The 15,901-nt window shown below is 33.7% G+C and overlaps 1 protein-coding gene across 1 annotated transcript in view; it reads right to left on the reverse strand.

The window, feature by feature from the left end:
* Positions 1-7,837, reverse strand: part of LOC112463657 (putative fatty acyl-CoA reductase CG5065) — a 10,288-nt gene extending 2,451 nt beyond the window's left edge. Inside the window, 3 exon segments of the mRNA XM_025030157.1 lie at positions 665-1,174; positions 3,549-3,825; positions 7,750-7,837. Coding sequence (XP_024885925.1) covers positions 665-1,174; positions 3,549-3,825; positions 7,750-7,781 — 819 coding nt within the window. The 5' untranslated portion in view covers positions 7,782-7,837.
* Positions 7,838-15,901: the final 8,064 nt, after the last annotated feature.

Raw genomic sequence — 15,901 nt, forward strand, 5'->3', positions numbered from 1 at the left:
GAATCGACTTGACGGAGACACGTAAAAATATGAATAAAATTTTGTTATTGCAGATAATCGGAAATTATGATAGATTAATTGGGTAAATATTATAAAACATTATAAGTTAATATTAATTAGGTATATTAATAATGACATTAATTAATATAGATTAATAGATAATTTAAAGCGAGCATTTCTTTAGGAGCATTATTTTTTAATACCTTTTTACCATTTTATCCTATCCTATCGTAAACTGAACTGGTTTACATAAAATGCAATTCGTATCATGTAAAATAAAAAAATGTACCCGCAATTTAAATATGTATCGTAGGGGAAGATTGCAAGCAAGAAATAGCTAGTTTATTGAATGTACTTATAGTCTAGTCATTAGATTCCCCTTCTGTTCCGCTTATCGGACATTATGTTCTTGAAGAAAAACGCTTTGCTCGTATCTATGACCCGTATATTTCCATTCTTAACATTTTAATGTATATAAACGGGATAATTTAATGCATTATCAACCAGAAGCTTGATATTAATAAGCTTTGTGCCGCCTGTGCTTATTGATTAGAAGTCTACTAATCGGCGACAAACCGATTCATTATTCTTATCACTGCATTTATTTGTCAAAATATACCGATCATCTAATAACATATTATTGTGAATATCATTTATAATAATATATTATCGCTCGACAATGTATGTCAATTTTATCTACCACGGGCGGTAGATAAAGTGTTAACCAGTATCGCAGAAGTATTTCCGCGACGAAAATAATTTGATTAAGATGATTTTGAAGATCTACCCTCCGAGATGAAAACAGTAGCGCGTTATCCATGCGGCTGTCACGCGTGCTTATATAACTGGCAGCTTACGTGTATATTGATTCTTCAATCTCCCGTCGGTCGGCATTACTGTAGGCCGTGCTGACATGAATGATGCTAATAATGTTTGTCATGAGCCTGCACAAGTCCAAGATACGATCGGTGCCCATCGTGTTCAGATTAATGGCTATCTTCAGCGACTCGTTAAAGCGCACAGTAGCCGCACTATGGAACACGATATTGACTCTTTGTATCAACATGTCTCTGTCTTCAGGCTGGAGCCCCAGCTCCGGCAGGCCTACGTCACCTTTTACAGGGAAGATTTTTTTCAAGGTGCCCGGAAACTCCGATCGTATCCTGTCGAAAACCTGTCACAAAGAAAGAGGCACGTTACCGCTTCGTTTCGTAAGAAGGGTGCGAGGAACGCGCGGAAAAATATTGAACACAAAATTTTATATACTTATATAGAAATATATTATATATGTTAATTTATACTCATACACATATATTATTTATATATTAAGTACCATAATAGAATAAAATAAAAAGAATAGAACAGAATAGAATAAAATAAAAATATTATTTAATTTTTATATATTAGATATATATAAAAATAAATATAATAAATAGCATTGTATATTATTTACAATAATTGTTATATTTATATGTAATATCGAAAGTAATTACGGTTCAACATTAATATAATTTGAGATAATCGTGAGAATGGCGACAATCGCGACCTATTGTCGTGCATTTCGATGACAACTTGACACTTTAGACATAAAGCTACGAATAAAATATTTAAGACGTCCTACACGAGGTTGTGCAAAATCGATATTACATTAATTTAACAAGTGTGTACGCTATTACGTCCATAAGAAATTTGGCGTGAATACGCTGCGATAAAGTTACAGAGGGATAAGATAAGCTTCTGCACTCAAAAAAATGATTTTGCACCTATATAGCAAAAATTTTTTGGGTGCAAAAAATTAGCTAAGGTAGATAAATGATTAGCAAATACTGTGATATCGCTTATGTTTTACACTTAAGGACGTTCACCAGTCCTTATACTAGAGAAAATCGATTTTCTATAGATATTCTTGAAATTGTGAATAATATACCGTTAATTTAGGTGTTTTACACGTGGTATAAATTTCAGTATCTCTTGCGGTATAAAAATCGAGATACATTTATAAAGCACACCTAAATTAACGTATATTCACAGTTGCAAAAAATCTATAGAATTTCGATTTTCTCTAGTATAAGAACCGGTGAACGTCCTTAATTAATCTATATGACAGAGACATAATTTATACCTGAACTGTTTGTGAAATTTAGAAAGAAAGTTTCTCTGTCGCCTATCCATGTTAAAGCCACTGTATAATAATAATATTTGTTATAAAGTTTGATTGTAATACATAGAAAAGATTAATGGCGAAAGACAAAATGAATATATAATCCTCGCACTTAACGTAATTCGTATAATGCGCCCAATATGTCTAGCTCTTTTAAAAAATCTCGCGCTCAACTGTGACGCAGTTATCGCGTACAAGTCTGTGTCAGTCATCAGTCATCAGTCATTTCAGTCAGTGTTTAGTGGACAGCGTATGTGTTCGTAAAATTATTGCGAATAAAAAACTATTGTTGTGAAGGTATCCGGCTTCTAGCCGTAGTAGTTTGACCTTTTCCATCATTTGTGAATAGAAAGAGATAGCTATGTTGGCCATCTCGCGCCTCTCTTTTTCTAAATTAATTACACTCGTTTATCATTCCACATCACTAAAAAAAAAATTATTATTTCTAAATAAAAAAATAAATTTCTTCGACTTTGGTTTCTTTAATTCAAAGAAGCATTGGGTACATTTAACAATAAGAAAACATTTTTCTGAATTTAAAATATTTTATTTTCTTGCAAATAATAATTCTCTTTTTTTAGTATGGGTATCCTAAAAAGCTATATAATTATTATGGCTGCAGCTACAAAAATAAGTTGGTGACATCTAGAATGTGTTGTTATATATTATCTCGATGCTACAGTTATAATCGGCAGCTATATTTTTCACAAAGATCGTTCTAGCGTAGTATCGAAACTCATATTTATTCAATGCAGTGATTAAAATTTGGCAATGGGACCTAAATTTTCCAGAAAATATTACTAAAATGTTGCTGCTATAAATTCTATATGTGGCAAACAACATTCTAGCAGATACGAAAAATAGCGATAAATTTTTGTTGTGACACCTAGAAATCTACCTACATCAGCAAAACATTTTTTTGAGTGTACATCGAGAATTTTCGCGACTTATCCAAAAGCGAATGTTCCTAATATGAAACAAATATTTTTTGAATTCTCTTCAGACTAAAGCTTTTTGGAACAAGTAAGAAAGAGAAAATATTTTAACGTACAAAGTAAACATAAAAATTTTCGTTTTAAACGAGTTTAATTCTCGTATAATCTTCAACGCATAAATATGTGTGTTATGGCGAGTAGTGGGAAAGTGCCTTAATTTAAAGGCCATAGAAATTCTCGCGTGGGCCCTTCATGTCACGCGTAGGTCTGAATTAGCTCAATTAGCTCGATTTAAAGCAGTTTAATTATTCCGATATTTCCGGCGATAATAGACTCGAATAATATTTTCCTATTTGGCTGACAGAAAAAATTTGTTTATGCATAACTGAGCTCTAAATGCGATATACGCGGGAGTGGATATATTATACATATATATAGGTATATATACGAACGGAATTGTTTAGTAGATCTTGAAGACGTTGCTCGACAGACTTGTTCTTTTTTGGACGGATCAGAACGAAAATTGTGGCCACCTGGGGACACGAGCGCAGCAGTTTTTCCAGAAGGGCTTTTCCCAAAAAGCCGGTGGCGCCGGTTAAAAGGATCACCATCTCGGCGAAGAACGCGTTGATCGAATCTCCCCTCGGGTGAACTTCGTCATGTGCGTGTTCCGAACTAGTTTGTGCGTTCGTCGTATCCATCTTGATATCTGTTTCGAGCTCTACACAACTGTAAAAATTCATATTAGTATTAGAAAATAAATTAACGAAGCGTTTTATCGATATGACGTCGTTCTTTGTCTTAATTCAACTCGAATAGAAGCACAATGTATTCGAGAAATATAAGTCGCCGCAAAATTCACGCAATTATTTTAGAAAATAAAGGTGAATCAGAGCATGTGCGGAAGCAACGTGTTTTAAATTATTTAATCAATTTATTTAATTTGAGTGAAGATAAAAATAGAAAAAAAGAATGCGAGTCAGGCACGGGACGTGGCGCGCAATAAAACTTAAGACGTGTATTCAAATGTAACGAACGTTTCGGCTCTTCCTTTGAGCCATCTTCAGCATTTATTAAGAAAAAGGATTCTATTCCTGCAGAGCTCGAGGCAGAAAGCTCCCTTCTTGAGGAGATGTCGTGACAAGCGAGCTGGTACGCACGATTATAGTGGACATTTCCACTGTGAAAAAGAAAGAAAAATATATTTAATCGATCGTTAAAGGAAACAGTAAAAGAAAAGAGAGAGCTCACCTCAAGATCTGCAGCAGTCAAATAAGTACAAGAATTAAAAAGTCGTAGTAGTCAGGGGTGAATTCGAAAAGTCGCACATTTCGGAAATTAGAGGCGAGAATAAATTGACCAATCACACGTGTGTTGGTTGAAATCGAAGTGAGACAGTGCGTCACAAGTATGTAAATTAGAAACGCTATTATACAGTAACGTTATTACTTACGTAAGAAACGCACGTGGCGGCAGTAAAGGCGAGCTATGGGACGAAGCGAGCGGTAGTAGAGAAAGTAAGCGGTGATTATTGAAAGAATTGTTTGCGGAAGTATCCAAGGTAAAGATAGGCAGCAAAGGTGAAGGAGAGAAACGGATGGCGGACTTGGAGAGGAGAGGAATGCAAGAGAGCACAGTGATGTGCTAAACAGAGGGAATAAATAGTAACCTAAATTTTGTTTACAGATATCGCAAGAGGAAAGGAAAGAAAAAGATGGACGGAAAAAAGGAGTACAAAGGAACAATAATAATTGACAGGAAGGCGCGATGATAGTGGAAGGGCAAGCAGCGAAAATGATGAAGGACTTTAAGGACGAAATAAAAAACTAAAAGAGGAAGTAGAGAGGGTGAAAAGGAAGGTATACAGAATGAAGCAAAGTTCAGGTAAAAGGAAGAAGGACGAGAGTGAGGAGAGAAGGGACAAGGTATATAAGAGAAAATGGTGGTATGAAGATTATGAAGGAAGCAATGATGAAAAAAGAAGGAAGAATGTGATAATTTATAGGGTCGAGAAAGAGAGATGGGGAGGAAGTGATTTAAACTGTTATAAGGTGAAGCAGCTATTTACAGAAGGACTTAAAGTGAAGGTGGAGGTGAAGGAGGTGAACATGATAGGGCAGAGAGGAGAATGGATAACAATTCTGGTAAAGATGGGAAGTGAGGAGGATAAATGGAAAGTACTGGAAACAAGGAAAAAAGAAGAAACCAGAATGAAGGTAAAAATAGATGAAGACAAGTCGGTGGAAAAAAGGATCAAAAAAGAAAAGGAAAAGGAAAAGAGAGAGGAGGAAAGTAGGAGGACAAGGAGGTCGGCAGAGGACGAGATCGCGAAGAGGATGGAGGAAAAACTACTGATGGACATGGACGAGGACGAAGCGGACCAGGGGGAAGGACCGGAGGGAAGACACTAGAAGGGGTAGGGAGGGTAATAGTAGTATTGTAAAGTCGCACAAAGGCCAGGTTTCGAATAGAATTAAAATGGGTTACGGGTATATGTAAAAAGGGTACGTCCCTGTAAAACGCCATGTAAAATGTATGTGATTAATGACTGAATGTATAATTGTAAAAATTTTTTAGAACGTTTTTCCTGAAAAAAAAGCCTTTCCAATCCCGGAAGGGGAGATAAATAAAGATTGAATTGAATTAAACACTATAAAAAAGAATAGAAATATAAAATATTCATTTTTGTATTTAATAAAAAAAACTTTTTGAAATTCTTGCATTTTTGCTATATATATCCCATAGGAGTGGGATAGCTCCATCAATTTCTCCTTCAGTTCTAAAGGAGGGTCCACATTATCGAGCAAAACCGCGAGCCGAACTTCGTTGCGAGCCGATCATGCGTCCACATTGTCGAGCCGACGGACTCGCGCGAGGCTCGCGAACCTCGAATCGAACATCAGTGCGAACCATCGCGTGCTCACCCCACGAATCTGCAAGGATTTTGATGATACGCGGTTTGGCTCGCAGTGTCCCACCAAAAGTCGGTATTCTGACGAAACATCAAAAGATGCTTTTTATGATCAGATTATACGCTTTCTCGGGTGGTAGACTGGTAGTTAAGCTTCGAGCTAGACAAATAATGACAAAAAACAAAAAATGAACGATGAAAGAAAACGTGAGTAATTGCCCAGTCGCTGTATTTGATTCTATCCACATATGTGCAGTCTACACGACTACTGGTAGACAAAATGGAATGGTCTGATAAAAAATGTTTAATTAGTGATTATGAGCAGAAAAGATTATTATATACGGGACGCTAAAAATCCCGAACATTATAACAATTAAAAAAATGCATATTTATATTTACAATCGTATTTTTAACGTTGCAATATATATTATAAATTTATTGCGTATTTATCATAGATTTAGAGTATGTTTGTGCAATATTAAATATAGTTGGTACCACTCTAAATATAGTTTTATGGTTTGAAAAGGAATTAAGCTTTGAATACAAGAAAATAATAAAAGCACGCATATGTATACACATATTTAGTCGTCTTTTCCTGTTCTCATACTTTTTTTATAAGAAGAAATAAGTAAAGAACTCGAATGTGATAGTGACATGTGCAAAAAAAAGATGACGACATTATTGGCATCTCTGCAAAGAGAAAAAGCAAAAATAAAAAAAGTATGGAAACAGGAAAAGGTGAGTGAATATATGTATATGTGTTTTTATTATTTTTCTGTATTCAAAACTTAATTTCTTTTCAAACCATAAAACAAAATTTAGAATTAATATTGCATAAACATACTCTAAACCTGTTGTGATAAATACGCAATAAATTTATAATATATATATTGCAATGTTAAAAAATACGATTGTAAATATAAATATGCATTTTGCATACATGTATTAAGAATTTATATAAATTTTATTATAAATTTCAATACAAGATTTGACTTCAAAAAATTTTAACTTATGTTCGCGGTTCGCGATGGAGTTCGATTTGAGGTTCGTCTGTAAGTTCTGCTCGAGGCTCGGTTCGGGACTCGGTTCGCGGTTTGGCTCGATAATGTGGACCCTGCTTAACATTGTTAGGTCACTTACTCCTCGCACTTATGATGTCTGTTCAGAATGTATCTCACGCGTAATTAACGCGCGGTATAGTCTCTCACGGCTGCACCTTCTCACAGTGACGTTTTTCGCGGTCTCTCACTAACACTTGTTATATTCCGGACCAAGCTGGCTTGATCCCAAACGAGCCTCCAATAATATGGAATTAATTGGCCAGAAGTAACGGGAGAAACAAATAGTTTATTTGACGAATTACAAACTCTCGATTTATAACTTTGATGCTTGCTCTACGACTGCTCTCTCGCTCTCTCGCTCTCTATCGCTTCCTTAACAATCCTACATTAATTTTGCAATTGTTAATTTAATCGTTGAAAAAATTTATTTATTTTAACCTTCCGGCAGGCGCGCCGTGTACTGCCAAAGTACTGCGTGGAATCAGATTGGAAATTTGAAAGCATGAGGGATATTTATCATAAAATAAGTATTATGCGGTAAAAGTTTACGATATTTTAAAGCTTACTGGACACTGAAGGAATAGCTCGGGAAGTCAGAACTCAAATTGAAAGTTTCCATGAATTTCCTTCAGAATCGCCGCGCGAGTACACACGAAAGGTTTTTGAAAAGTCGAATTTTACCTATGTAAGTCGTTTATATGGGTCGTTGGCATCCTCGACAGAGATGTTCACCGTTCATCAGTTGCAGGTAAACTAACGAATGGCGGCGGGTCCCGTGATCTCACACTTCCCTCACCCTAAACTTTTTAAAAACGCTAAGTAATTGGACTTTTGATAAATACTAACATAGTCAGAAATGTCAAAGCCGCAAACGACTCATTATGGTTGCAGGATTAAAGTAGAAAACATTGAATTCTTGTCTCATATTTATTCCGACAGAATTCATTTCTCAAATAAAACAGTGAACTTGGTGTGTATATTTGTAAATGTTTCTTTCTTGTTTTTTTAATACATATTTGGAAATTTTAATACATTTTAAATACTTTTTTTTTAAGCAGGAAACAGTTAAAATAACGATTTCATAAACGACTTACAATAAGAACCATATTGTATAATTATATAATTACATGCATTTTATTTTTGTACCATTATTAAAGAAACAATTTACAATACTTTTCCGAATACTATTAAAATTTCTAATAAATGCCTATTTTCCTAGTACATATAATTGTAAATTATATTCCAAAATTGCATTCTTATCACATATCACTCGTTACTTATTGTTAGTTGCAACATTTTCTTCGCGATATGAGATAATTTTGTTGCTACGAAAATGCAGTAGTGATGATTTTGGTGCAACAGTAGAATTATTTTTTTCCATGTAATTTTCCTAGTATACCTGAATTTGCATTTCAATCAAAATTACATTCTTATATCACAGGATACTGTTCGTGACTTAATTCCAACTTTTTCCTTGCAATATGAGATAACATTGAAGTTACATATTTATTATATAATAAGTATTCTATCTATGAAAAAAATGTGTTTGTTTAAACACTAAAGAGAAAACCATCGCCAAGTGATAGAGAAATATAACATAAAATATTTTAAGTATATATATACATAAATAATTTTAGTAATTTTTTAAATAAATAAAATTATTCTCTTCTTTCGCGCTTATTATTAGTGAATTTTTTACGATAAATAATAATTAACATTCTCATTGCTGCATAGTTAGGTTCTAGGTGTATTGTAAATGTATTATAAATGATACATGTAGCGATAAATATGTTAATTATTATTTATTTATGAATAAAATCTATCTCTACACGTAAATGTCATTCTAAATAGGAAATACTCAAAATTAACGATTTTTAGTAACTGTGGTCTCTAAAATTTATAGCTCAGTCTGTGAACACTTGCCTGTGTTGCGCGTGCCGATCCCTATCGTAAATGATACCGAATAATTAAGTCAAAAACTGTAAAAAAAAGGGATTGGAAAAGCATAAATACTATAAGAATCAGCAAAAAAACACAGTAACTGATCAAAAAACAGTCTTAGCGTGAGAGCGTTATTTTTGTTTCACTTGTCAGTAAAAGTGTTATAATGTACACATAAATAAAAAATTTTAATGTTGTTATTTAAAAAATTATTTAAAGAAATTAATTTATAGTAATTAACTGTTATTAGGCCATAAAGTTTAATTTATAGCTTGCACGTTAATTATATGCTAATAAGTTAAGAGACAAAAATTAATTGAGTAATAAAATTCGATATTGGCTGAGCTGTGAAGATTAAAAGTGGATACGTGTTTTAAAACCTCGACGGAATGGCAGCTCGTCAGGAATATCCCTTACCTCGAAGTGAAGATTAAAAGTGGAGACGTGTTTTAAAACTTCGACGGAATGGCAGCCCGTCAGGAATATCCCTTACCTCGAAGTGAAGATTAAAAGTAGATACGTGTTTTAGAACCTCGACGAAATGGCAGCCCATCAGGAGTATTCCTTGCCTCAAAGTGAAGTTTAAAAGTAGATGGATACGTGTTTTAAAACCTCGACGGAATGGCAGTCCGTCAGGTGTATCCCTTGCCTCGAAACCCCCTCTACCTTGCCGTTCGGATTCGGCGTTAAACTGTAGGTCCTATGTGCTGCATTGTATGCAATCTACGTGCGCGCGCACAAGCACATATGATTTTGGCAAAAGCCTAGGTCCGACTCGGACTATTGCACCATTGGAATGAAAAAAAAAATGAACGTGTTTTAAAAACGTATGAGAAATATATGCATTTATTTCGCTTTAAACGTTTTTTAACGAAAATGTGTAACGTATTACAGAACAAAAATCTCAATTATTCCACGCTAATAAAATTATCACGAAATTACCTAACAATGTATATACTTTTTATTGCAATCGGTTCCTAAAATTTATAACTCAGTCAGTTTACTATATACAGTTTACTGTATACCTACCCTGTTGCGTTAATTGTAAAATAAATTCGTAGGAAACAAGCGTATCTCTAACAATAAGTATATTTTCTTGTAGCTTAAAGAGTTCCAAGTATAAGTATCATGCATGAAATAAACTGCGTCTCATATTCACGAGAAAACATATTGAAGTATCTCCTTCTGTTTTTAATTAGCTTGTAATGTCGAAATCTAGACCGAAATAGGGGACATATATTTTTTATACGTGGTCGTATGCACTTTTAGGCAAATATAACCTTTGAAAAAAAATTAAAAGCTAAATTATTTTTGTAACGTATAGAGTTATTTTTTATTTTAATGCAGTGTTTTTGTAATTATTTTAAAATAATTGTGATAATATTGTTGTTAAAATATACCGAAAAATTTTAATTTGTTACAATTTAATATGCAAGAGCAAATATTTATTTTAATTCAATTTTTTTTTCTTTTAAAGCGAATACTTATAGAATTATGAAATATGTGAAAAGTATTAATATCAAAAATTTTAAATAGGTATTTGTACTTACAAAGTCGCACTCGTAGATCAGATGATGAAACGATGCCACGCACTGAACTACTTATGCTCGAAATGCGATAACATTTTTTATTTTTTTTCTTCTATTTATGTATAGTTATTTTTACATTTAGCTTATTAACATTTTACATTACTTATATTTTGCAAATGTCATATTTTTCTATACTTTGAACATTTTATGTAGCTTTCTAATTTCAAGGTATTTTTTTATTATTTTAAGTTTTTGTCAACTAAACTAATAATGATAAACAGAATTGTGAATTCTTCCCCCCCCCCCCGTGGAAGGTTCCGGAAAACTTCTCGTACAAAAATTTACATTTCTTATTCAAAAAATGTAAATTTTTGAAATAAAATTTTTTGTTAAGTAAAGTAAAGTAACGAATTATATTTTATTTTACAGAAAATGTTTAAGAGTCAGACAATAACATGTCACAGTTATCTTCACACGTAGAACAAGTAGATAGCGGCAATGTAATTTGTTTTCTTTTTTTTTTTGCGATAAGTCACGTAAAGTTTAAAATTATAAAGTGGTTCCGATTATTAAATTTGTGTCCAAAATGTTGATCGAAAAAATCGTTACAAATGCCACTGCTCTAAACGATACGCAAATGTTAAGTAAAATTAAAAATGTACGATCGCAAAATTTAATTAATTACCATAACGCATGTAAATTAAATTAAATTATTTCAAAAAACATATATTAGCTCAGACTGCTAAAAAATCAGAGTGGCACGCTATAAGAGAAGTTCATGCTTTAGTTGATGATGAAATTTATGATTTAATAACACAAAATACGATAGCAAATAAACAGTGCTATTCACTGAAGTATCTTGTACAATATGCAAAAAATCCTTTATATAAGTTAGGTGTAGAAAATTACGAGTCTTACGAATCAACTTTAACAAGCAGTTATTTGTTAGAAAAGTTAACAAAAAAATTTGGCGATGATTTACAAGTAATAACGTTTCACAATAGAAAAATTATTGCACCAAAAGACGGCTCTGTAATTACAGATAAAACTTTCGGCAAATGTGAGGAGCTGGAAGTATTAGATCGTGGGGCATTTATATTGAGAAAAAAAATGTTATCGATTAAAGCTCAGCCTCTATCAGGCAATATGACAGCGCTCGATTTTATTAAGGAAGAATACAAAATCTCTGCTGATGTTTCGCAGTTTTTCCGTTCAGTAATTTACGGTAATGATCCAAGAACTGTAAAAAGTTCTAACTGCACTCGCAAAGTAAAGTCAATCGTCCAAGACCTTATTTACGCAGTAAGTCATGGAAAAATTAAAACTTCTAAGCACATAACGCTTGGAATGACATTGAAAAGCATCACAAGTAGTAGAAAAGTAATTGACATTATAAATAAATACGGGCACTGCTGCAGTTACAACACTATCGAGGAATTGGAAACTGAAGCTACGTTTGCCTCTTGCAGTAAATCGATTATTTGTCCCGAAGATATTTACTTATCGTCTAATTATTGTACAGGAGTAGCCTTCGACAATTACGATCGATTCGTTGAAACTTGTAGCGGTAAGGATACGTTACACGATACTGTCGGTATAATTTACCAAAATGTTGATACAGATATTTGCGATGCGCGCACATGTGATATAGAACGTACTACAAATGAACCTCCCGCCAAAAGGAGATGGACGTTTGACGCTATATGTCCGGAATTGGTTACTTACGCCAAAAACCCAAAAATGGTTGAAAAATTACTGCCCATTGATAGCGAACTGCGTTGCAAACACGCCAATGTGAGTTGGGTTTAACAGTAAAATCGTAGTAGATAAATCAATCAAATAAAAAGTATCGTACCTTACACCGATCAAAATGCCTCGCTGACAAATATTTCCGTAGTATATGAAACGATGCGTCAAAGTCGGAGAATTGCGCAAGAATTGCGACATTTTAATCGATGTAAGCGTTTACATCCTTTAGTGTCGCTAGGATTGCAAGTTTTGTTGCTTGAAGATTTTTTAACCAAGCAAAATATCAATGTAGAAGTAAATGTACTCGAAGTTATCAAAGAATTTCAGTCGAATAAGATTTTAAATTCAAAAATTTCGAATCCAACTCTCGATAAATTGTTAACAGATTTTTTAGATTATAAAAAAAGGCATCATTGAATGTGGAGACTTTGGAAAAACGCCGCAGTATTACGTTATGTATACATTAATTTTGTCGATTACTATCTAATGTTTACGCGCAGCATCCTCATCGGTGATTTTGAACTTTTTAAAGAAGTTATTCCGAAAATGGCCAATTTATTTTTTATGTTTAATCAAGGAAACTATTCTCGGTGATTAGTAAAATACCATGATAATCTATTGAAAGTTCAGGAAACACATCCAGGTTTAGAAATTCAATTTCGAAATGGGTTTTTTGATGTCAAAAGAACAGATAAACCTTTTCTCTAAAAATACTGTAGATTTGACACTCGAATAGACAGTCAATGCGGATGCTGCAAGGAGATTAATTAACCGGAATAACACATTTTACGAATTTGATTAATGCTCGTCAAAGATGGTCAAAAAGTCACAGCATACGCTCAACACTGATATTGCCTACGTACGAAGAAACTGGTTTAAAAAGAGCTCAAGATATTACCGGAGATTTGGAAATACATCAAATAAAAAAGGATTCTGTTCAGTTGCAAAATTTCATAAATTTATTAAAGCAAAATTTTAATCCGTTTAACAGTGAAAATATCGAACGTGATTTTTTATATAACATTGGCACCGGACGAACAGCTTCCGAAGAAGTTTGTAACTTTTTATTAAATGCAGAGAAAAATGATAATTCGTTGAGAGAGACATTTATTTCTGAATGCGCAGAATCGCCAAATAGATTTAAAGCGACGATCAAACAAAATAAAATACTTAATTTTGCAAATTCAACCGCAAAGAGAAAAAGATCACAATTAACAACAAAATGCAAGAAATAAGATTACAGGGGGATTTATTTGGCTGCATGTTAGCCATTTCAATGAATAAAAATACAAACATAGAAAAGATTCTTACTTTTCCATTAACACCCGTTCCGATGTCATTGTGCCATTTAGACGGATCGATATTTAAGACTGATAAATCAGTTTTACTTAAGCTATTAGAAAAGAATGTTAAAAGTATAGCTCCGACACACGCGGACGTTTGTTTGATAGACGGCTTTTATCTAATACATTGTATGAAAGACATACCAAAAACGTTTAAAAATATATCTAAAAAAATACTGCAGATGGTAACAACAAATAATAAAGCTCGAGAAGTACGCGTCATTTTTGATAGATATTTCACGCCCTCAATTAAAGATTATGAAAGATCTCTCCGAGGCGGTAACTGTGATGAGCGTATATGTATGTGATTTCTGGACCTGATCAAACGAGACCCGCAGATTTTGTCAAAGAGCTTAGAAATAGCAATTTCAAGAAAGCTCTTGTCCGTTTTTTAATTGTACATTGGCAGAGTACAGAAATGATACCATTTTTTGGAAATAAAACAGTTTTACTGAACTTCGATCAGTGTTATGAATATAAAGTTAATATAATGAGACTGTTTTATTTTCGATAAATGATATCTACACGCTAGAAGCTCATGAAGAAGCTGATACGAAAATAGTTTTTCACGCGTGTAATATTCTGGAAGAAGCTCACATTATAATAAAATGTTCCGACACGTACATACTTATTATAATGCTAGCCAACATGAATAAGTTAAAAAACAATAGTAAAGTTTGGATTCAAACGGGTGTATTTTAAACAGACAGCGTATAATTGACGTGTCAGCACCACGGTCCACGACCGTGCTCGCCACGCGCCTACAACGTGAACGTTGCCTGGGCTACAGCTTCTCATCGAATCGCACGGACGCATCATGATTTGCGTTTTTTTTTTTTATAAATTTATTTCTCATTTTGGCTATGTTCAGCAGAACGCAACAGTATTGCAACTGTTTTATGATTTTCTGCTGAACGATTCTACCGGGTTCTTTCGCTCCACGGAGGAGGCGGAATTATCATACACGGCACTTTGAATAAATAATACTTTAATTAAATCTGTTTGACAATTATTATGTACAAGAAATGTCCGTCGCTGCCCGACTCCAATTGCTCTCTCGATTCTTCTTCTCGTTCTCTTTTATCGGCTCGTTCGTCCTACATTACTGCTGATGAGTTGCTCGATCGGATGTAGGCCGCTCGCGCAACTCATTGTTTTGCTGATTAAGCTTTCGTCTTGCGGACACTTTCACGGTCACATTTAATATTATTATAATACTTTATTTAATAGGATTGCTCTTTAAATAATATTGTGATCTTTAAATAATAAAACCATTTCTTAATCCTATTTCTTAATAATAAATTGGGGCCGCAACAAATCACAAAGCCGTATTAGCATCTTAAGACATTACTTAAGATGGTCTTAAAATAAGAACCGACTATGAATACCGGTCTAAGCGCACCTAAAGTCTCAACATGTTTACTCAGCGGCCGCCACGATTTTCAGCGAATTAAAAGTACGCAAAACATCAAGCTGCCAAGCAAAACGTCATCGACATATAGTATGGACTACTCGATGTATAAATGTATGGACTACGGTATGTATATAAATATTAATATAAGAAAATAAAGAAATATATAATTATAATTTAGATAAAGGGTTAGCACGCATATAATATAAAATAATAGGTTAAATGTATATAAAATATGTAATACTTTGATGAATTGTACTTATTAATTAAATGTCATGTACTTAAGGGGATGCTGGAGCCGTCTGTTTTACTAGCATTTTTTGTCGGCACGTAGCGTCGTATTAATTTGACAGAATTAAAAATCCTTCTCCAGAATTGCAGTACATACATTAATGATTCGGGGGAACTCCGATTTTATATAGAAAACGAGAAAAAATTACGGAAGTACAGATTTCCTTATCGTACTTTTATCCCAATACGGCGTCTCGAGTTGCGGCGAGCTGTCAGCTCGCGTCACAAGATGTATTTCATACAAGAGATATACCATTGGTACGAACGCGAAAACAAGTTCCCCCGAATTGCACAACAAGATAAACATCGATAAACCCTCCAAATCAAGATTTGGAAGCGTAATATAAAAGTATAATGTCGATGTGCATCGTGCGTATGTGTGCGTACAATGTAGCGTGCTATCCTTGTCTATATCTTTGTCTATACAAGGACAGATATAGTCGATAACATAGAAAATGGTAATTTTGTCGGTTATACAGACGGCTCCAGCATCCCCGAACTTATGTAAACTTTTTCAATAATTATTTTGAAGAAAATTACCAAGAGATGGTAGGAATGCATGATATATT

The sequence above is a fragment of the Temnothorax curvispinosus genome, unplaced genomic scaffold, assembly GCF_003070985.1.
Source record: "Temnothorax curvispinosus isolate PA1 unplaced genomic scaffold, ASM307098v1 QBEX01013525.1, whole genome shotgun sequence".
NCBI classification, from domain to species: domain Eukaryota; kingdom Metazoa; phylum Arthropoda; class Insecta; order Hymenoptera; family Formicidae; genus Temnothorax; species Temnothorax curvispinosus.